General features: G+C 46.6%; 1 protein-coding gene across 1 annotated transcript in view; it reads left to right on the forward strand.

Annotated features, from left to right (window-relative positions):
• The first annotated feature begins 396 nt into the window (after positions 1-396).
• LOC131286365 (trithorax group protein osa) overlaps positions 397-22,359 on the forward strand; it is a 36,756-nt gene continuing 14,793 nt past the window's right edge. The window contains exon 1 of the mRNA XM_058315312.1: positions 397-1,762. Coding sequence (XP_058171295.1) covers positions 397-1,762 — 1,366 coding nt within the window. The remainder of the gene's footprint in view (positions 1,763-22,359) is intronic.

Here is a 22,359-nt window from a genome sequence, read left to right on the forward strand (position 1 = left end):
CAAATGGTTGTCTTTTGCCGCATGAGTAATACACCTTGTTTGCGCTTACCTCGTTGACGCCTTGGGACAAGTGGTGACACACCGACAAAGTCGATTCAGGTGGAGAAAAAAAAATTAAGCGAATACCCAAAGTGTCACAGTTTAATGATTCCCTTGTGTGACGCACGAGTGACTAGCAGATGAGAGTACTAAAGGAAGAGTCGTAGGGCGCACGTGTGTGGCGTGTCTAGTAGGATGTCATTAATCCTTCATAAATCCATCTGCTTACATTCCGTCGGTCGGGGCTAGGCAGAAGGTGCCACAAGAGAATACTACGGTCCCGGTTTGTAGTGCGAAAGTTATCCAGTGGAAAAGCAACACGAAACAAACTAACTTAGTAGGCGTCGACTGGCGAACATGGTAACTACGATCAAAATAACCGGAGACGGTGTTTTCATCCAATCGAACTCGTTCAATGGTGGCATTGGAGGTCCCGGTGGAGGTGGAAGACTTCAGCATCACCAGCAACAACAGTTGACGGAAGCTGCCCTGGGCAGCCCAGCGCTCGGTGAGCCCGCTCTGCCAGGGTCCCCGGCGAGAAATGGCAACGGATCCCTGGACGCGGTGGATAGTGCAGGTGTTAGCGCGGCGTCCCTACTGAGTGATACCAACAACAATCACAAAGGCTACCGAAATTTCAACCATCGCCGGTATCAGTCGGACGAAGGGCCCGGTTTGCTTGGAGTGGGACTGAAGAACGGTCTGCCTGCGGAGGGTGCACCCGAGTGCACGGAAGTTCCCGTCGGAGCTGAAGCCGACGACGCGATTGGATCCGATTCGGGCAGGAATCGGGACAAGTTTACCATATCGTTTCTGAACACGCACCGCTCGGGAGGTTCCCCGCACGGTGGTAAAAGTTTGCTCAACCACAAGTTCATCGTGTACAACAGCAAGAAACCAAAGACGTCGTCGGTGCTGCACCAGCAGTTCTATCAGCAGCAGGCGGATACAGGCAGCAGTCGGGGTGGTTCGCCACCATCGTCCTCGCCGTACCAGAGCCACTACCAGCAGTATCTGTACAATCGATTGCGTCCCTCGCTGTCGACTTCCGTGCTCAGCTCACCGTCGCTGTTGGGCGGAACGGTTGGAGCAGGACTTACGCCTAATCTAAGTCGCTCCGAACAACAGCACCTGCTCCAGCAGCAGGAGCAGCAGGTGCAACGTGACAGGGATCAACAACACCTCTATCAGAACGGCCTTTTCCATCAGCAACACCGGGCCCTGCTTGGTACACCACCAGCCGCCGTACCCGGGTGGGCCAAGTCGACCTCCTGTCTGGTGACGAGCAGTGGAGGCAGTATCACAGCGGGAGCAGGTTCCTCTACCTACAATCGATCCATCACCGGGTCGCCCTTGTTGCTTCTGACGCAGCACCCGAGAAGCTCGCCACCACAACCAGCCCCGATAGGCACCACCAGCGCACCCGGAGCCGGTCCCACCTCGTCATCCACTTCGTCGCTTTCCTCACCATCCACCTCCTCCGCCGGGGGGTCCTCCACGCCAGCTTCCGGTGCAAGTTCATCGTCCAACTCGCCACCTCCACCGGAAGACCGAGCGTCACCGACGTCACCGATTCCACCAACAAACGGTGGTGGCGCTGTTCCCACGGGTTCTTCAGCGCCGTCGTCCCCTACCCGGCAGGTGTCGCCATTGACGCCGCCAGCGCCATCTACGCCAACGCAGTCGTCACCATCGCCGACGTCGCCAGCACCGGCAAATATTGGTCAGTAGGTCTCGAAGAGTAGTAGGTTCCTTTCCTCCAGCTCTTCATCACTTGTTTGTTTGTTGCGAACGATTTATTTTTACCTCCTTGAAGCACACACTTTTATGATCGTATTCTCACTGCTTCAGGTGCAGTTTTTTGTGAGGTTAAGTGGATGCCGCGGGTTATGGCGTCTGGTACTCCATCGCAAATGTGTGACGACTTGCTTCGCTTGCACCGTAACTTCAGCTCATTGGAAATTCCTTCCTATTTCCATTAGGTTGCAACGGGCTTCAACCCTAACCTCAACATTGCTTTTATTGCATATGCCACACAAAGCGCCGCTGGTGTGGTTTGCTCCACCCAACAACTCCGACTGCTGCAATTGACGACTTTTCGGAGGGCGGTTTATTGTTGTTTTACCCTTGCATGAAGTGTGCGTGTTTTGTGTGCAGCCTTTTCGTAGCTGTTGGCTCGTGTGTACATTAATCTTCTGTAGTAGCTTAAGTCGTTTGAAACGATCCAGACGGAGGGTTTATTGAAGGTACTGCGCTTGTACCGCTCCCGTCCCTATTCCCACCAACAAGGAATTGAGGCTGGCAAGTGTCGCGAAACAATGGAGTACAACAAAAAAAGAACATCCCCTCTCGCCACTCATCGCCATTTTTTTACCGGAAAATTCCCACAATTCCACATCCCGCCCCGGGGCATAACGCCCTGTTTTCCTCTGGGAGCCAGCCACCAAGGGGTAGCGCTTCCTGCATTATGCAGCGCGCTCTTTCATCAAACTGTGTCGGTCGTGTCAGGGTGTCATCATCGGGCGAGAACTTCTCGACCTCGTTGCCGTTGGGCCTTTCTACCACTTTCTTTATTTTTCCTATTTCATTTTTAATCAAGCTCCTCAGGTGTGTGTTTTTCTTTTTTCTGATTATTGTGAAGGTGTGTTGTGCCGTTCACTCCGGTGGAGATGGGTGGTGCCAAAGCGCAGTGCAGCAACAGAAATGTCACTTTTATGTGCATAATTTATTGCAAACCACTAGCGTCCACGCAATAGCTAGTGGACGTTTCGGCTGCCGGTCGGTTTGGTTTTATGCGAGACGCAGCTTTTATAGGCTCATCACTATTCCAGAAGGAACTTCTTAGCTCTGTTGCGTCTCGTCGGTAGTTTTTTTCTTCCCCCGGACAAGGTTTATTCGGCCACAAGATTGAGGTCGTCGAGGAGCTCGTATTAGTTTTCGTGTCGGTTGCTGGTGAGCTCATACTACCTATTCAAATGTCAGGTTACGGCTTTAGGCTAGAAATGGCACTGTATACCACCTGACGGTTAGGCTAGGTTAGGTGGACACAAAGACCTCAAATACATTCGGGACTCAATATCTGCCACCAGCAATGACTCTGACAATATCTTTTCGACCACGGAATGATAGTATTTGTGTATCTGCGTGGTTCCCTGAATTCGGCTGGAATTTGAGGCTTCGAGATGGAATTCTATTGTGCCGTGTATCAATTCATCCAAACTGACATAGACATCATCAATGTGGAACGACATTCAATGCAAGAAATTCAATCTCCGACGAGAGCAACAATCGTTCACGAAATGAATCTCTGGAGTCAATAGCAAAAAATGTGAACAATACGCTGCGAGAAACCGGAAAATAGACATTTTCCATTCAGCTGCGTACGCACATTTTTTACTTCTTCTTCTCTCTCCCTGACGTCAATCCTTGCCCGGTAGTTTTCACCGGAATGACCAAATCCGCGTCGAATTCAGTTTCGGATTGAATCGTTCCCTTTCCGTTTTCCCTCTTTTCCATTTGGCTCCATCGCTCTGACCTACTAAAGCCGACGGGGGGCGAGGGTCGGAGAGTCCCAACGCGGGGTGGAAAGCATTCAGAATGTACGCAGCACACTACCAGTAAAACCCCCCCGAAGGTAGTTGAAAGAAAAATCATCCCCCGGAATGCCGACTTCAAACGAAATGCGATCTCTTGCGAGAGGTGGTGGTGAAGGAATTGAGCACATGACAATTGCGCAAATTAAGACTGAAAGGAAGCCATGCCGCGCGCTCACGCTGTGGGGGGGATGGGGTTGGGAAGTGTGAGGTCGAACCTTTGCACTGGTTGGAAATTTGTCGGCAATTGACCGCTCCCCGACCGGGCCTCACACCGCGCACACATAAAATATGCAACGCCTTCCAACGCCGCTAGTGAATTGATTTTCCATTTGAAAAATTAAACAACCGAGCCCCGAGTAATGTGAAGGAAGTGAAAATCGCTCGCCGGCTTCGATTCAAATATGGAAATTCCCCTCCCCCCCCCTCTCCCCCCTCCCTGCCAACCCCTTGGACATGGACAGGTTGGTGTTACCGCATCGAACCGATATGAGAAAAGCATTGCAGAAGGTAATGATAGTGGAGTACAATTTTCACACAGGACTCGCGTGGTACGCATGCGAGCTCCGTTTCCTTGTTTCCGTCAGGCCGACGAAGTGGCCGACGTTACACCTCAAAATTATATTTACTTTCACCAACCATAGAGCTTATCTGACCGGAAGCACATGGATTTGGTTGTGGCAAAATGGGGATACGCCGCTCCTTCCCAACCTCCTAATCCTCGTGTTTGTTGTAAATACGCACAAAATAAACAAAGTTGTTTGAACGTTCCCCAAAAGGTTCCGTCGCCCAAGGAACGGAAACAACAATGGGGTGTGGCATTCTTGGTTGGTTGTGTATGCAATTTTAATTTCAAATTCACACTCTCGGCCCGCTTCTTCTTCTCCGCTGCAGTCGAAGGGTGCTAATCTTAGCCATCAGCCGTAACCACCCCCATCGTTCTTGGCCTCAAGACACTCTCAGCAAACTTTCGGCTTATTCTTCACGCTTAGTTATGCATTTAAATCTTTTTGTTCTTCTCCATCCCGGCCAGATGAGATGCGAGAGGATTTGCAATGCAAAATACGCTGGAGTTTGTGCCACCCCGAGTTTGGGCGGGGGTTGATTTGTTTGTTAGGAAAGTGTTTGAGTGTTGTTTTATCTTTTCCTAGGGAAGCTACATTGTGATGCCAGTGGTAGGTTTCCTTGTGCTTGCCCAATGATTTTGATGCGCTCGGTCGAGTGTTTTGCATGTCGGTGCGCCACCCGCTCGGGGTTCACAGTTTGCGTCTCTTCACTCGCTGGGAGAATCACTCAACCGAGTGGGGTGGGGAGGGAAAAAACAAAGACAGTTAACCCTTGTGCCTTGTGCCGCGGATGACTCAAGAAACACCGGCCAGCCACGGAATAAAACATGCCGCCCAAGCAATGATGGGAGTGGGGGCCACCCAGTGCCGCCCGCCTTCCTTCGTACGCACGGCAGATGTTTTATGTTGAACGATGTTGGTAGGAACATCTTCCTCGGCCAGGGGTCCCCACGAAGTTGACCGGTCCGTCAGCGTTATGTTTCGTTAGCGCTGATTTATGGCTATTTTTACACAAATCTTCTACATCAGACACAGCCGGACCCCAGACCTTGTAACTCATTCGGTGGCGGATTGAATTTTACACAACCGCTGAAGACATCCGGACGAAAGGTTTGGCTAGCTTCTTCTGGTTGGGTAAGCTGCTTGTTCGAATAGAGGGGGCAGCCAAGGGTGAGTGGGGAGTGGAAGCCTCTAACATCAAAACAGCGTTGCTAAACGCCGGTAGCAAAGATTGTTCCGACGGTGCTAGATTCTCGATCCTATGGGCAATTAGCATTTCTTTGATTGCGTTTTTATTTGTCTTTATTTCACTTAAAACATTCAATCAAATAAAGTGGCTGTTCTTTCGTAGTTCTTTGACTCATTTAATTTTCCTTTTACCCTTTTCTAAACCCCCATCGAACGCTATGGGATTAAGTAAGAAGTTTCTCAACGCATCATGGGTGTTAGTGCAGTTAAATTTATCACTCGCCAAAGTTATCCCCTAAATCACCGTCAAATAAACGGTCCGTGTACGACGGTGACTCACCGCGGGAGGACTCCTGCACCTACAATCGATAATAGAACATGCAACAGCCGAACAGAAGGAAGAAATTTATTGCATTCGGTTGAGATTTCGAGGTAGTTAAAATTCCTCGTTCATGTTTTCTCACACTTCTTGGCATTTTGTTCGTCCCTTTCGGTTCGGTTCGGTGCGAGGAAATCGATGCCAGCCGTCGTGTCCTTCATTAAGAATATGGCCGCTTTTCATTCCCTCTCCTTCTTGCTGGTGGTGACTAACTCATTCATAAATCATGGCCGCGTTGCCATTACGACCTTCCTGACTCTGGGGGCTTTAATAAAACGTCCGATTTTGGAACTGGATTTTCGAGTGGAAACCGGTGCGAATGTGCGTGAAATTCTTGCACGCATCGAAGTTAACGCCTCGATTGAGTTTTTTTTTATTACTGTTGTATCAGGTTGGATTCGTTTGTCGACACAAACACACAAACTTACGTTTTGTGTGCGTTTGATTTGGGCTAAATTGTTTGGCATTTTTTCATTTAACCTTTGGAATGCGCAAGGCGTGGCGCCAAAGGAGGGTGAATTGCTTATTTTAAAGAGGCTTTTTGAATTTTTTTTCTGTTCAAAGGCAAGTTGTTTTAGTTTTGCAATTCCATGTGCTGCCGATACATTTCCATCATTTTTGGCGCGTTAGTTAGTCATGTGTGTGTTTTTTTTTCAGTAGTACATTCAAAAACCATTCTTTACTTCCTTCAAGTTTAATCGATCCAGCACCGGAGAGGAGGGTGTGCGTGTTCGCAAAACGCGTGCACACCCGCGCGTTCGTTCGTGCGTGGTGTTGTTATTTTTTCGTGCCAAACAGAAAGTATGTTCCGTTGGGGCCATACCTCCGGTCCGCCACCAGTGCGTGCACCCCACATACTGGGCATGTTGTTTGGGCCAAAAACCGTCTGGAGTTTGTCCGCGGCGTTTTACTTTTGTTTTTCCGTCCGTCAGAAGGTCGTGAAACAGCACCGAGCGCGAGGGTCAAACGCATCGAGAGCAAGGGGAGGGGCTTGGAATTCGGGCGGGTTTTATGATTCACCATTAAACTCGTGTTGGAGCTAATGTTAAATGGTTTCCAGTCACAAGCTTGAAACATATAGCGTATCGCTGCATTTCTATTAAATCATTCACGACAAATTATAATTTGTCCACTGCTTTGTCTCAAGTGTTAGGAAAAAGGAAATGGGATGCACAGGGACAATGATCATAACCCGTATGGATCGTCTCTCACTTCACATCTTCGCGCTTATTTCTCAGTCAAAAACATACGACCTCTTGGAAGTGCGTTATTTTACTGTGTTAACAATATGAGCTCATGATTGCGCTGTCTTCCGCAATCTGTCGGAAAAAGGTCGGTTGGAGCACCCATTTGCCGGTGCGTGTAGCAATCAATTCTGACACATTGAAACCGTCGCTGCGATGATCTGTTCGCGCTCGGGTTTTTCCAATTCCGGCAGTAAAAAATTGCATCCATTTGGTCTACCACCGAAAGCTGGCAGATCGGGTTCGTTCACTTTAATAGCAGTCGTTTATGACGATTTCGATGGTTTCCTTCGTTTTCGGTCTGCATATGTTCAAGCACAGCCGAAATTTTGTTGATGTAGAAATTGTGGACGATTTCCTATGAGCTCCATAGCACGGGATGCAACGTGATGAAACAACAACAGAACCGCCGCCATGGGCTGGGTTTTCATTAGGCAAAGAAGAAAAGAAAAATTTCAAACAAACTGGAATGTGTTCGGCTGCTGTTTGTTGCTGTCATTCGACGATGGGCTTCTGGCTTTTCTCACAGTTCCTGTACAGGTTCAACGAGCGAAAAGTCTCTCGAGTCTTTGGAAAACGGATATTCTATGTCATTATGAAACATTATCGATTGTGTTCTTTGCAGTTTTTTTCTCCCATTTACATTGGTTTTATTATTGTATTACTCTAACGAAAAACCCTCCTATACCAAAGAGATTTTTTAAAAAATGAAACAGGTTATGTTACGTTAGTTTGCTCAATGTACAACAAAACCCATCCATGACACGGAGACAGCTTCATATCAAATAGATGTGATTTTTCACGTCACTTTCTAACCCGATGATGGTACCCTTGCTGGGGTGGGTTTGGATAGGTTGGATGCATTTTTATAGCACCTCCACATTGCAACAACATCAGGAGTTTCCCCGTCCAACTGTGATTGTTTGAAATGCAGTCACATTTCTCCGCTCATCAAGAGACCCCTACGGTTAACTACAGCAGAAGGTGGAAAATGCAAGGCGCTGTTGAACATTCTGTGGTCGCCTCGGAAATAGTTTCCTTTTTCGCTCTCTTTTTAAAAGAGAAAAAAAAAACATATTTTAACGAAATCAAAACACGTTCGTGTCGCTTCCGTCAGCGTTCGGTGGTAAATCGAGCAAACGTCAGGCCTAGTGGGGCCCAACCCCCCCCCCCCCCCCCCCCCCATCCCTGATCCGGCTCGGTCGAACGAATGCAGTTTGTTTTGAGAGTGCAGCTGACGGAAAGCAAAACAAATGTCCACACAAATGTCAAATGGGGTCACCGGGGCCGGGCGGATGATCATCCGTCCACGTCACGTTTCTGCCCGCTAAACCACGGAATGATGTGTCCGGGTACTTTCAACATTTCCCTCCCAGTGGACGGACGTTTCCGACCGCTGGAGTGCTGCATGGCCAGTGGTTCCATCAGTGGATGGCTCATCCTTTTTTTTACATATAACGTTACATGGCACCGGACGACGAGATGCACAAAGAGATCAACAGAAAGCTTGCTTGCAGTTGGGCTCACTTTAGGCGCTTTTAAACAAGCATCAGAACCGGTTAAAATGTTTCGGGAATTGTAAATTAAACCGTTCGTTTTGTGGTCCACCTTTTCATCCAACTGTTTTGCGATACCGTTGACAGTTTTGGGGCGAAAGAGATCCAACGGGTGGGCACGTCCGTGCTCTGGGTATGGGGGCTGGATTTTTCGTACAAGTTAAGGCGACGGCACGGGCAGCACGAACGCAGCATGACTTATGCAATTTTTAAACGGCGCCCTCGGGCGACAAGCGCCGCATACAATTTTGATTGCAAAAATTACTATCCGAAACATGGAATAATATGCTGCGATAAGAGAGGAACAGGATAGGCACGTTTGGGGATACAATGCAGATTATTACTTTTTGTGTAATTCGTGATTTAATTTTCCATTTGGCATGTTTTACTTTTTTACTGCAGCCTAGTTTGCATAAATATTTAAAGCATTATTTTATTTTAATTTTACATCATTTAACATTTATTCTCCCTATTCTATCACTTTGAGGGTATTTTGAAGCGATGAATTATGTGCTTTCCATTAATTTGTTTATTTATTACATTCGTTAAACATCTACTAATGCATACAAATTGAAAACATTCTCTTACATTCAGAAACAACCACAAAGTATGCAGATTCCATACGCATTTCTTTTATAATTTTTGTTTTGTTACTTTCATTTAACACGCTTCACGCCCTTTAATTGTTACGAACGAAACGTACGTGGAGTTGTGGAGAAGGTTTACATTTTTATCACACCCTACCTTCCAACGTTTCGTTTCGTTTATTAATCCCGTCTTCAGCGCCCTTGTTGGTCAAAACCGAGCTGATACGACATCGGCCGGTCGCTTCCGATGGGCAAGCCCCACAGTTTTGCGTGAAAGTGAGAAAGTCGTCCGGTTGTCGCTTTCCGAAAGGGGGGAGTGCTCTTTTCTCTTGCAAATCGTGTTACTTCATGTGCGAGGCATCCTAAAGGCACTGACACTTTGTTTTCGCCCCGAGGAAGGGCTGATTTGACGAAATTGTTGTTTTTTTTTTGGTTTTTTGTCAGCCCACTGTCATCTCATGAATAAATCGCTCCGTGGAGCCATAGTGAAGCATTCCGACGGAATTCATCGAACGTATCGAACCGGCGGTAGCTTTCGTAAGGCTGGCTGACGAAGGGAAATCTTAATTAATCAACCGGATAGTCCAGTAGCCGGGGCGGGACGCAAGCTTCGAGATTGTCGAGCGGTAATAAAAATTAAAATCAACGAACTTGCGCACCCGAGATTCGATCGTGTTTGATTGATCAAACCGCAACCTGGGCGGAGGGTTTCGGAAAGGGTTTTGGTTGGGGGTGAGGGAGTGACGGTTTGATAGTGGGTGGAAGAAGCAACATAATGCTACACCTTTTTAAGCAATTTTCACCAATAATGATGATGGCTCCATTCGCTGCTGTTTGACTAACCGTGTGTGTGTCTCTTTCTTTTCTCTTTCTTTTTTTAGGTAAGTTTTCTCGCGCCTCCCGGAACGATGTGATGGACGATCGCCGCACGATGGGGTGTGTTTGGGGGGATGTTGCAGCAGGTCCAAAATTAAATGACCAGTGAAATTACCACCACCGACACGAGAGAGACACGGGGTGGTACGGTGGAGACGAGCACGTGCACCCGGCGAGAAAGATGCTCCCCGACTTGATTGTGGTGAATTTTTCCGATCGAACCATGATTGATGGCGAGAGGACAATGAAAAAAGACTGCAGCAGGCATCGAGTTTGTTTTTTCTCAATTATTTCCTTTTTTTCCATTGCAAGCAACTTGGATGATGCTCTTTTCTTCCGCCGCATGCATGTCCCATCGCTGGATCATCGCGCGTTCGAAAGTTTGGAGATGGTCGATAAAGTTGAAAGTGAAAAATACGGGAGGGGAAAACAAAATACACCGCAAAGCGAAGAACAAACCGGTAACATTATGCTCTGGGATGTGTCTTTCTTTCCCCGCCACTCACTCTTTCCACGTCTTCGATTTTTAACCTCAAAATTGTCTCGTTCGTTTTGCATACACCATCACCATTCCATTTGAATCTCAACCCCCCTCTCCTCCTCCACCGCGCTTTCCTTCGCCCGGTGAGCATATAATTATGAAGATGTGGAAGCAGTTAAATACGCATGTTTTATAAGCGGTGAAAGTGAAGACGAACGGAGCACCGCTTGCGGGGTCCGTGGTTGTGGGGTCGATCGAACGAAATTATCCTTCCGACACCGCAACCGGGCATGGGCCCCCAAACCCGGCGGAAACTCTTTCCCTTTTCCCAAGGGGGGGTGTTGCACTTTCTCGCGTCGCCGTTTCGCGAATCGTGTTCGGTTTGAGCGTATCCATGATAAAATGAGTAATATTGTTTTTTATTTTTATGTGTGTGTAGGATAATTTAATATTTAAATTGCTTTATGCTATTGTACACATAATCATAGCTGGCGCCTTTCAGTCGTCTTATCAGATATCTGCAGACTTTGCTGAACGGCTTAATAGTTTCCTTTCTTTGGCAAACGCCACACTGAGGCTTTAATACATATTTGATTTTCGAATTAGTTTATGTCTATTTACAACCATACCGGGAAATATGCAAAACACCAATAGTAAAATAAATTATGAAGCAAATGCGAATCGATAATAAAGTGCAATAAATATGTCAAATTTGAGATTTGACATTCTCTTCTCACCCTCAGCTGACCTTATACTTGAAGATCATTTTTTTTTGTTGCTCAAGGGCACATCCAACCTCAGTGAACCCTTCTTTGTCAATAAGAAATTCTTCGTCACGCAATGGAATAAAATAAAAATTGGCTCCATGAAGGCAGCAGCAACCGCTCATCGTTGGCTCGATTACTCATCGACCGTATTCAGCCCGCCTTTGGATGGAAGCCTCTCCGTATAACCTCGGTCGATATGATGACGACTTTAGAGGCCAACGTCTTCTTTTCACCTTCGGTGGTATGTTTCTCCGTGGTGGATAAAATAAAAATGTAAAAGATGTGTAAACCCTGTGGCCCGTGAACTGCTGTTGTTGCTACGTGTGCAACATGCTCATTGTGCATATGCCCTTGCCTCGTACCCCCCCAGTATGAGGATGGAGGGCAGGGCCGGCGAGCGGCGATTTTGGTTGTCGGTCGCTTCTGCAAGTACTCCAGGGAACTCTGACCATCGCAGTACGTCGCGTTGCAGCGTTACGGCACCAACATCCGCCCGATTGCGTCGCCGTATTGGAATAATGTCCACAATGACACACACACCCCGAGGGCCCCGAGGTGACCATGTTTTTCCTTATATCCTCCGCTTGGGGCTACCGAGTGCGTGCGTGTGATGACACTGTGGAAGAAACGGTCGTGCACGTCCCGGACGTGTTGGAACCATTTGGAGGTGCCCCAATGCGCATGTCGATCTGAACGATGACTCCGGTGAGCGACAGCCGCAACTGTTGTGTCGCCGGACGAACTTCGGACGAAGGTTCAATGTCACTACTGGGTTGCCGTCTTCCCTCCACTTATCCACCGGCTCCAATGTTACAGCCCCCCGTCTAGGGTAAAATATGTTGTTTCGTCCCGGCTCGTGAGCTGCATTTCGTGAGGACCCATGTACGTCGTCTTCGTGTAGGAGATGACTCATGGAGCCCATCCGGAAGTTGTCATTTGGCTTCGAGGCTCACGACACCGTCAAAGAAAACCAGCAGGGTGACCTGAAGTGCATGTTTCATATGTTTGTATGCTTCCACATCGTGCTTGTCCTTCTTCTCACCGAAGGTTGTTTTTAATCCAGAGGAAACATCTTTCAGTTGATTGTTTTTGGCCATTTGCAAGTAAATTAAGTGGTTTGAATTTCAAGTTTTTTTTTATTATTTACATGCAGCTTCGCATGATATTTCTTGCTATGTTTTGTGTGTCTCTAACAAAACTAAAACAAAATTATGCTCTGTTTTATTTAAAAGAATGCTCAAGATTATTTTTTTTCTCTCCTATCATAAATTTGTTTTCAACTGTTACCTACTATAGCTAAAATCATCCATCGAAACGTTTAAAAGAGAAAGCTGATTTAGTAATTTTCCATTAGCAAAATTGTCCCTCATGGTATTCCAAACTTACCCTACACGAGCCTGTTGCTTCGGGGGCGATGAAGCTTCATTAGAATATGAAAGGAGTGTTTTTTTTCGAAAAATTTTATGCGCTTCAAAAAATGTTCTACCAGTTTTCTCTTTTCCAATACCTTTCCCATGTTTTTTTTACTCACCTTCCGTCCCACATTAACGGTACAGCCCCAGCCTCGAGGACGACAGCGTTTCGCGTTCTACTTTTCAGGCTCGCCAGCTTGAAAAAGCGAAATCACCGCCCAGAGGAAAGAACGAAAGTGGCATTGGAAATTAATTTTCTCGCCACCGTTTAGTGCAAACGGCATCAAAATTAAACGCCGCTGAAAACGTTTGGCGGCCACACCACCACCCGCCGATCGATGCAGAACGGAGAGGCAGCCTAATTTTCCATTTCGTCACAATTAGCGGCAAGTTGTCACCGGGCTTTTCGGGGGTTCCACCCTTCCTTGTTAAAGAAAAAAAAAACACAAAAATAAGGTCGTCACGTAATGAACTGCATTTGCACAATGAGGGAGAAAAGAGGATATTGCGGCAGAATGGTTCGGTTTGTTTTTTCGTTTTCTCTCTCTTCAACGCTGACATCAACGTTATTGTGGAGGAAAAACATTTCACATCGTTTGGAATGGGTCATTTCGTTCGGATTAAACCAGCTCTAGCCATTTTAATTATGTATGTGTCGTAAAGCCTCCTCGGAGGACCTGGCTTTCATGTTGGATGCATTTTAGATTGCGCGTAGCTTTGTTTAATTATTTTCAAATCAGTTTTACGATCCCCATTTTATACATTTCATTGCATTCATTCGTTTATCAGTTGTAAACGGTTATGCATAACTTATGATCCATTTTAACTTCAATTAAAATGCTAGTTTAAAGTTTTTGAGAAGTATTATTTTTTACATACATTTTTCAAATTAATATTTCAATGTACGTTTGATTAAAACTGTACGCTGTTTGTTATACCCTTGGCTGGAGTTTTAATGAGTTTTCGTATCTCGTGCAATACTAGTCACATGATGTTTGTCTTCTCGTTTTATGTTTGATGGGCATGCTTTTATCATAATGTCTCAGTGTCTCTTATGCTTGTGTTTCTATGGCAAACATTATTGATAGATATTGGTGTAGATCCTGCTTCCAGTGCACTAACGATGTCTTAATCTGCTCCCTTCGGTTCTAATGGGATTCGTGCATCGGTTCGTGTTCGGTAAAGTTTTCCTCATTACACCCCATTGCTGCAATCATTATCCTCGTGGCTGTTGTGTCCCCAGGTAGACCGGAGCGTTCAACATTCCTGGCATGTTTCAACTGGCCCGCCCGCAACCATGTCTTGACTTTCGAGCCATCGCGTGGGGGCACGGCAAGGAGGAGCTCAGGGGGAGGGAATGAATATTTTGATGTCACGCCGCCATCGGTAATCACGGTTTCTCGTCTTTGGGGAAAAATCCCTTGCCCCCGCGTTGGCACTCCATTTCGGATAGGTATCTTCTTCGGTTTGCCTGGTTTCATCAAAATCTTAATGCCACTGCTCGAGAACTACCGAAGAGAAAGGTTGTTTGTGAAGCCTCCACACTCCACAAAATACTCTGCTTGTCTGTTGACGACGATGATGACGATGTTCACGGTGAACGCGGGGGTGAATTTCAAATTGTGGCTTCCATCGTTTCAGTTGTGCTGGGTGGTTTTAACTTCCCCTGTGTAGGTCACAGATGCCAGAAGCGCCCGGCGAAACGTGATTATTGTACCGTTGTACATGACAGCGTTGCAGATCGCCGTCATCTCGACGTCGTCGTCGTCGTCGTCGTCGTCGAAATGACACAAATGTCGACCAGGACGAGTGTTATGGCTACGGTAACGATTGCGATAACGAGCCGGCAGACGACCCGAATCGGATCGTCGACTTCGTTGTGACACGAAGGATGCGGTTGCCGCAAATCGCTCGTCACAAGCCTCGGGCTCGAGAAGCCACTTGAAAAATCTTTCGCATCCACTCGTGAGCACTACAGGCAAGTTGAAAGGTTGTGGGCATAAATTAGTGGGAAAAGCACCACCCGATAAATAGTAAGCAGACGTGACGCAACTTGAGGTCTCCTTCTCGGATCTGCCACAGAAATTCTGCAACAATCTCACACACTTAAAGAGATCGTAACGATAATTACAGCCCTTTTTACCAACGCCGATCCCGACCTTGTGGGATTTTGTGTGGAAAATAGCTGCAATGGTAGCTGAGAAAATCTCGTTTCGGGGCGCTTGGAGAAAGTTTATTTTGTGTCGTAAAAATTAATCGTCTAATTGCCGGCACGGTACCTACGAAGCACACCACGGACATGGGCTTAGGTCGAGCGGAAGAAATTTGTACCCTGGCTCTTGGCTGATGGCTCGAGGCGGAAAAATCTAAACAAATTCTCACGGGGTAATGCCTCCAACCCTCGACCCTTATCTTGCCAAAGTCAAGCTGTTTGAAATGGGATTAATTGTCGGAATCGGCATTAGCTTAGCATTTTCTTTGCCGACCACATCGGAGATGCTTCTTTGAGATCCCGCCGTAAGCCACCCGTGGCGATGCGTCTTGCTCTCACTTTACCCTTCGAGCCGGCCCCCTCTAATTGGATCCGGTACGGTGCACAACACTATTCGACATTGCGATGACACGCTTTTAATTAATCGTGCTGCCTGTGTTTGCCGAAGGTCAACGCTGTGTCCAGTGAGGATCATATGTTTCGTAGTCTTCAGGAGCGAGTTGTCCGCATGAAATCTGCCCAGCACGATGAAAATATGCATCCCCAACTCATTAGCGGGCAACGGAGGGGGTAACGAAGGAAACGGTTAACGAAATTTTCACATGAGTGACAGATGGCTACATGGCTTTCCAACAAAACTCATTCTACGCTTTTTCGTGAAATGATGTGGAGGTTTTTAATTAATTCCTACAACGTCTCCCACTTCTCAAAAGACCCCTTAACATTGCATGAATTTGTTTTAGACATACATTGCTCAAATGGCCAGATGGCCATCGGAACTATTCCACTTGTCATGTCCATCAGCTACTTGTTTATCAGCCAATTTGAAGAGAAACACCAGAATGCAAAAGACGAATGCAATCGATGCACGTCAAACAAAAGCGAATAGTAGATGTTACCCTGAATGGCGTTCCCTTTTAAGGGTCACCATTATAAGAGGAGAAGAGGGCTACCGTTGCTGCTATCCGTTACTGTCTTGGAAATTTGAGAAGCTCCAGTGGTAACAGTTCATCATCAAGTTCATGGAAATGGATACTTCTCATACAATTCTCGTGTGAGATCGTGGTCCGTCTGGAAAATGAGCATCAAGAGAGGTACCAGCCGAACATAACAGACAACTTGTAATGAGCCACATAATGTCAGTGCGAAGTAATTCGATAGCCAGGGACCTGGGACTCACCTCTGAACCCAGAATCCTTTGGAAAGCGGGCTTCAGTTGGCGTCCGCACAGGGGAAAAAAAGGCTTCCCTCCCATTGTGTGGTGTTGATCTAGATGGGAAACTGATCGTTCGGATTATGGTGAGGTTTTAAATTCGGTCAATATGTGTGTTCCATAGTCACTGTTCATCTGCGCCACGGTGTATGGGAGTCAACAAACATTATCCGTTGCATGGTGCACTGTTTCATGCACCGTTTTGTGGCAGCACTGTATACTTGCCTTGTCGAAAGTTGGGTTACTTTTCGCTAGGGATGATATGCCTTATTATGTTCACCTTCTTTTATGTTCGACAAAACGGCGGGCTTTTCCTCTTTACCTCGTACCCTCTCAATGTGTGCTGAGCGTGATTTGCATAATAATCACGCCTAAGAATGGGTTGAGCATAAAATCACAATGAAATCCAGGAAGAAAAGGTTACGAAGAGGTAACATTGGGTTCCGCTAGGGTAAGTAGGGGCGTACATAGAAAGAGGTTTCGATTTCACTGCGGATTTCTTCAACCATGTCGAAAGGAATTTGAGGTGTTTTGTCTTAGCATTTTGAACGCTTTCTTGGGTTAATTTTTAACTCGCATATCTTGACTTGAAAGAATTAAGGTGTTTCTGTTATTCTTTTATATTGCCGTTATTGTTTGAGATTTTATTCGTAGTAATTTTCAACTTTTTATTCTTTCAATGATCTGGTGTCTTAATGGAGTTGGGGAAATTTTATACTTTAATTTAGAGCAGTTGGTGGGAAATTGAGAAGCCACTGCTTTTTCTCTTTTCTCTCTTGATCTTCCTCCCCTTTTATGGTACGGTTTTTATAATGTTTTATAGCGATAATGGTTTACGGAAAACAAACTTTCTTTCCAGTGGGTCACAAAATAGTAATACATTAAAACACTACTGACCAATTGAATGCCACGAAACAAAACAAAGCACTGCCGATGAAACATTCATTTTGCGACGAAACAATTCGATGGGACAGTTGAAAAACAAAAGAACAGCAACAAAAACTGACACAATTAGATCACAATTAGATCACTCTCGGCGGGCCAACTTTTTCCTGCCTTACCGGAAACCCGAACGAACCGGCGCGAAACGGCGTTTCCACCCTTTGTGTGTTCCGCCCGCGAGCCGATTGTTACATTGCTGTTCTCATTTTCCCCCCCCCCGAAACTCACCGCAAAAAAAGCGCGCATGATCGTGAGGAGGTTCCACGATGGTGGTGTCCATCGTGATTTACTTGCCGGCCTGCTCCCTTTCTTTGCAACCAGTGCTGCAGCCGTTCTGCGGTGTAGATGGTGTGGCTCTTCCTTTAGCGAAACCGAACAAAAAACCACCATCCCCTTTGTGGAAAAGTGAAAAGTGAAACTTTGATCGCCTATCACTTCACTGCAAACCGGAAGCCGGGAATGAGATGAAAAAGAAGTGTGGTCGAACACACAACAAAGAAGAGAAATAACAAAAATTTCACTGGGTGATTTAAAATCTTCCTTCAAAATTTGCATTCGTCATTCGATTCCATTGATTGTTCCGGAAGATAATCTAGTTTAAGAAGCTTCTTGCCTCTACTTTAAAACTAAAATGAACAACTGTAAACTACATTCAATTTTCCCACCGCAATTTTACGTTCTTTATCTATACCATCGTTGACGGACATCATCGAGAACGATCTTCCAATCAATTAGCATTCTGTCGATCAATTAAATAGATAACTCGATCGAATGTTTCAATTGCATCATCGTTTGTACACCGAAATCATGTTCCATTGCACATTCACCATTCAATGTTGAATTTATCGATTTCATTTACAAGCGAATCGTGTGACGTCGAACCGGAAACGAACGGGTGTCGCTGGCCCGATGCCGAGCGGCGATCGGTATCTAAATGAGCGATTCTTGAAGTGGTCAATTGAATTTATGTAACAGATCAATCTACCCAATAGGACGAATTGATACGCTCGTGTTGTCGATGCTATCGACCCGCTCGATTTCATTCAATAGAGATGCATTATGGATTCGATGGACGGAGCGTCGTTCTATCGGAACATGATATGCAATTGATGAGGAATAATGACATGGTTCGGGCTCGGTGTCTCGAAACGGGTTTTAACTAAGTAATGGGCCAGAGAATAGAACGGGTCGGGAAAGCAGCAGTTTCCGTCCAATGGAAAGCGTTTGTGTGGTGTTTATGATATTTCACAGTCCACTGTGAAATACCTGCCTAATGCAACATCGGATATAGGATTTATCGATGTACGGGTTAACTTTCCCATGTTAACCCATCAACTGTTTAATGTGATTGACTGCTGGTTGTGAAAAAAGAAACACTCCAAGCTGCGAAACAGAAAGCTGTAACAACGCGGGCTATTACACACTAACCTTTCATTACCGACTCATTTGTCTCTGCCTCATAAACATGTCCCCTATAGTCGATACGAATCACAGTTGAATGTGAAGTTCATGGCTTAACGGAAGGAGGTGCATCAGCATACTCGTTTTCCGACGCAAAATCCGGTCCGGCAACTGGTCGATAAGTCATATGCACAGCTCTCACATCATCGATGAGGCGTTCGTTACTCTTCGTTCCAGGAGAGTCAAAGTTCAGCGCACTCATCTCGACCAATAAGCCGTCGTTCGGGGTGATCAGCAACATATCCGCTGCCCTCGGTTCGTGCGTGTCCGGCACAGGAGAAGATGAGTACACCCGATGGGTCAATCCAACTGCGCAACTCCGTAGGCCGGTTGGAGTTCCCGCCGGAGTTCGACCTTTTGCCTCCCATCCCATGACCGGAGGCGTTCGAAACACGTCAAAAAGTGAAAGTCATGCATGTCCACCGGTTCATGAGTGAGGGTGAGCGTCTTCTGGTGTCTGCGGGTTGTTATTAAGGTGTCTGCTTGGCGGTATCCGATTCACCCGAACAACCGCGCCACGTATGGCTGCCTCAAGTGATTAGATGTCGGTTTTGTCGGGGCCGGGAGTTCCATTGTGAAAAGGGTGGTAATCGTTGGAGCCGCATCTCAGTCCCTGCTTTGTTTTGTCCAGGGGTCAATTGGATATCGTTTTCCCGACATCCTTATGCAGTTTCATGCTGCCTCTTCTCGGTGACCACTTTCGATCATTAGTGCTAATAGTACTTCTTTATCTTCTTTTGCGTTTCTCCCACAGGTAAGCCTGATCTGCCTGTTTTCCGGTAGCGTTTTCCGCTCCTGACAGTCCATTTGTCATCGCCTTAGTAGTTTCGAAGTCGTAGGCTTCACCCTCCGTAGGAAAGGTACTATAGCAGACCGGTTTAAGAAGATGGTCTAGGAACGTTGAATCATTAGGAACCTCATTGTCTCGGCTCTTGCAAAGGTGCAGCGAAGAGGGAAAATAAATACTGTTCATTTGTGGTATTATCCCTTTGAGTTTCTACATTGTACGGGGGATTCCTTGAACGACACAGATTCGCCCGTTAACCGGTTCCCCTGAAGCCGGGATGGACCAAGGAAAAGAAGAAGTTCACCTACATTTGACTTCCCTGGCTGGCTCCGAGTGGCAAAAGTGATGTAGCGCGATGTCTTTCCCTTCGGCGACCGGGAAACAGTCCCCTCCGGGACCGGAAGCGCAGAAAAGATGATAGTTTTCCTCTCCCAATCAACCTTGTGACGCGTTGCCTTTGCCGCAAGGGAACTCAGAAGGGAAGTGAAAATTGCAAACAACACTTATGCAGTTGCATTTATATCCGCGAGTTTATCTCCGCCCGTACCCTACGTTTCTCCTCTCTTCCTCCTCCTCCAACTACACTTTCTTTTCGATGAAACCGACTGGGTGTACCGGTTGGAGCACTTTCAGTTTTTAATCTCATATAGATGCGCGCACACTTTCAATCTACCACTGGGTCCGGCCCGGGGTACGGCTTATCTCCCGAACGCTGCCGGTGTGGTGGAACTACACTTTCGGTTTCTTCCTCCATTTGGCAAATTGGCGGGGATACCATTTTCCGTTAATTTCTGAGCGGTACTTTCTATGCCATTGAGAGTGCAAGTGAGTGTACGCAGCTGTGGTCAAATGATGAAATTCTCTAATGGTATCTGGAAAGTTTGTTTGTTGTTGATTCCTTATTGTTGGAATAGTTTACTCTCAAACTATCACCGTAATCGTAATCATAAAATATATATCTCCGAAAGCGAAAGTTTCGTTTTAGCTATATGATGTTTGAAGATTGCCCGGATAGTCTTCAAACGTGAGACAATCAAATCCGTGATTTCCCAGGGAAACTAATAGGCTTTGACCTTTACCCGGCACCGAAGAAATGCCTACAAATCCCAGACAAGTGGATTCCTGGCTCGTGTCGCAATTTGGAAAAATAAAAGTAAAACTATTGCAACTGCCTGCCTATCCACCTGGAGCGATGTCCAACCGGTACCACGACCGGTGTGATTAATAGCGAATTGAATTCCGCGTTTCTGCCCGGAAGCCGGTTTTGCCTCACCCCGGTCCCCCCTCGCTTGACACGATCGATCACTCGGGGACAACAGGTCCAGCGGACGCGGAGCCTTCTTCCATTTTTTGCAGCGAGCGTACGAGTAGGTGGCCAACAAGTGAAACTGTTTTGATGAGACGACCGACCGAACCGCGGTGCAGCCGTGAAAATACAGGTGCTGGCCGGATGCCTGGGCTAAGCCGCTAGCCGAAGCGCCCAAACAGGTTCCGGACCAACGTGACCAGCTGTGGAGTAGGAAAAACTTGGTTCCAATGGATTCGGTAGTGTTGGCTGGGCCTGGCTTTAGCCGACCGTCTGCCCTTCCGTTGGCATCCCGCCGAGCTTCCACCTAGGCGTGTTCGGTGCGGAGCAACTTTTTCTTGATTTTCCCGATTTGACGGGCACGTTTCAATGTGTTTGTAGGTTGCTCCAGTTTAGCAAACCTCCGCTGCGCTCGGAATGCTTAGAAGGCTAAGCCCGGCTGGAGCGTTGCCAGCCAGTGCAGAAGTCGGTGGCACCTAGGCCTCGGAGATGCTAGATGCATCTCCCCGTGGCCAGTATTCATTGGACTGCGTTTCACGGTTGATCTCTCCACACGGGCTTCTAGTAGCTTGTGCTCGGGTGTGTGTGTTGTGACCATTTTAACGTGAGCTGTGATACATCCGATTGTGGACACTAAGGGATAAAGCACTGGCTGTAGCCCGAAGATGATGGATTTTGAGTGCATCACCACGGTGTGGAGGCCGTGTGTAGAGTTTCTGGATTTAGGTAGGACCCGAGCGAACGACATGATCGTGCCATCTTTAAAATCAACTCTTCAATCAATGCTAACCGGTGTAACATTCAGCTGATGTTTTTCAAGATTCGCAAGCAACAAAAATAATTACATTAAATCCGTCTTGAAACTTGTAACGCTTCCTATCTTAAGATGGATCAAACGATGTTTTGAACAAAAGCGAAAGTTGCTGTAACGTTAAAAAAAATCGATTTCTGGACCGTTTGACAAAGGGCCACGGCAACCACTGTGCGTTCTATGTTAGAAAGGGAAAATAAATTAACCTAAAAGCTCGTGTAGCGAGTAGAGCGCTTCTTCTGAAGCGGATTTTCTCCTTCCAAGATGGGACTTCTTCTTTCCCGTGGCCCATAGCGCTAGCGTTATAATTTGTTTCGTTACCTTTAAGTGGACTCTTTTTTCCCTCTTTTTTTGTTGTTGTTGTTGTGGGTCTTTAATTTGTCTTCGACGTTGCGTTAAGGTCGGCTTTACGGAAAAGGTCAGTTGGTGGAGGCTATTTTTCTTTGTTAGAGGGAACTTCGCGAAGCTCGGTTGGTTCGACAGTCGCTGCAAATGCGTGTTAGCGAAAGTGCAGGATGGTGGTGATGGTGGTTCTGGTGGCGGTTGTTACGGTGTTGGTGTGGACCCTTTTGCCACATGAAAAGGTCGAAAATCGAAAGGAATGGAATCTGTTTTTTAATGTTGGGAAATACACCTTCAGCTCAATATACGATGACGGCCGCGATTATAGATGAAGATGCGCCGCCGCTTGGGGCTAGATTTATGTTACTAATGTTTCGGCTTCCCATCCAATCCGTGAATTTTGTTGGAGTACGGTGAACGGTTGTGCGTGCGCTTTAAGGGAGTTATCTAACGTTACCTCACGCATTTGCGGCAGCACTGTTTTTCGTTTAAAGATTATCTTAACTTTGTGGGTTTTGTTTTCTTTTTAAAATGTATAAGACATTCGAATTGCAACGACGATTAAAAGGAAATAAATAAACACTCAAGTCCTTTTGC

Source organism: Anopheles ziemanni, chromosome 3 (genome assembly GCF_943734765.1).
Source record: "Anopheles ziemanni chromosome 3, idAnoZiCoDA_A2_x.2, whole genome shotgun sequence".
NCBI classification, from domain to species: Eukaryota; Metazoa; Arthropoda; class Insecta; order Diptera; family Culicidae; genus Anopheles; species Anopheles ziemanni.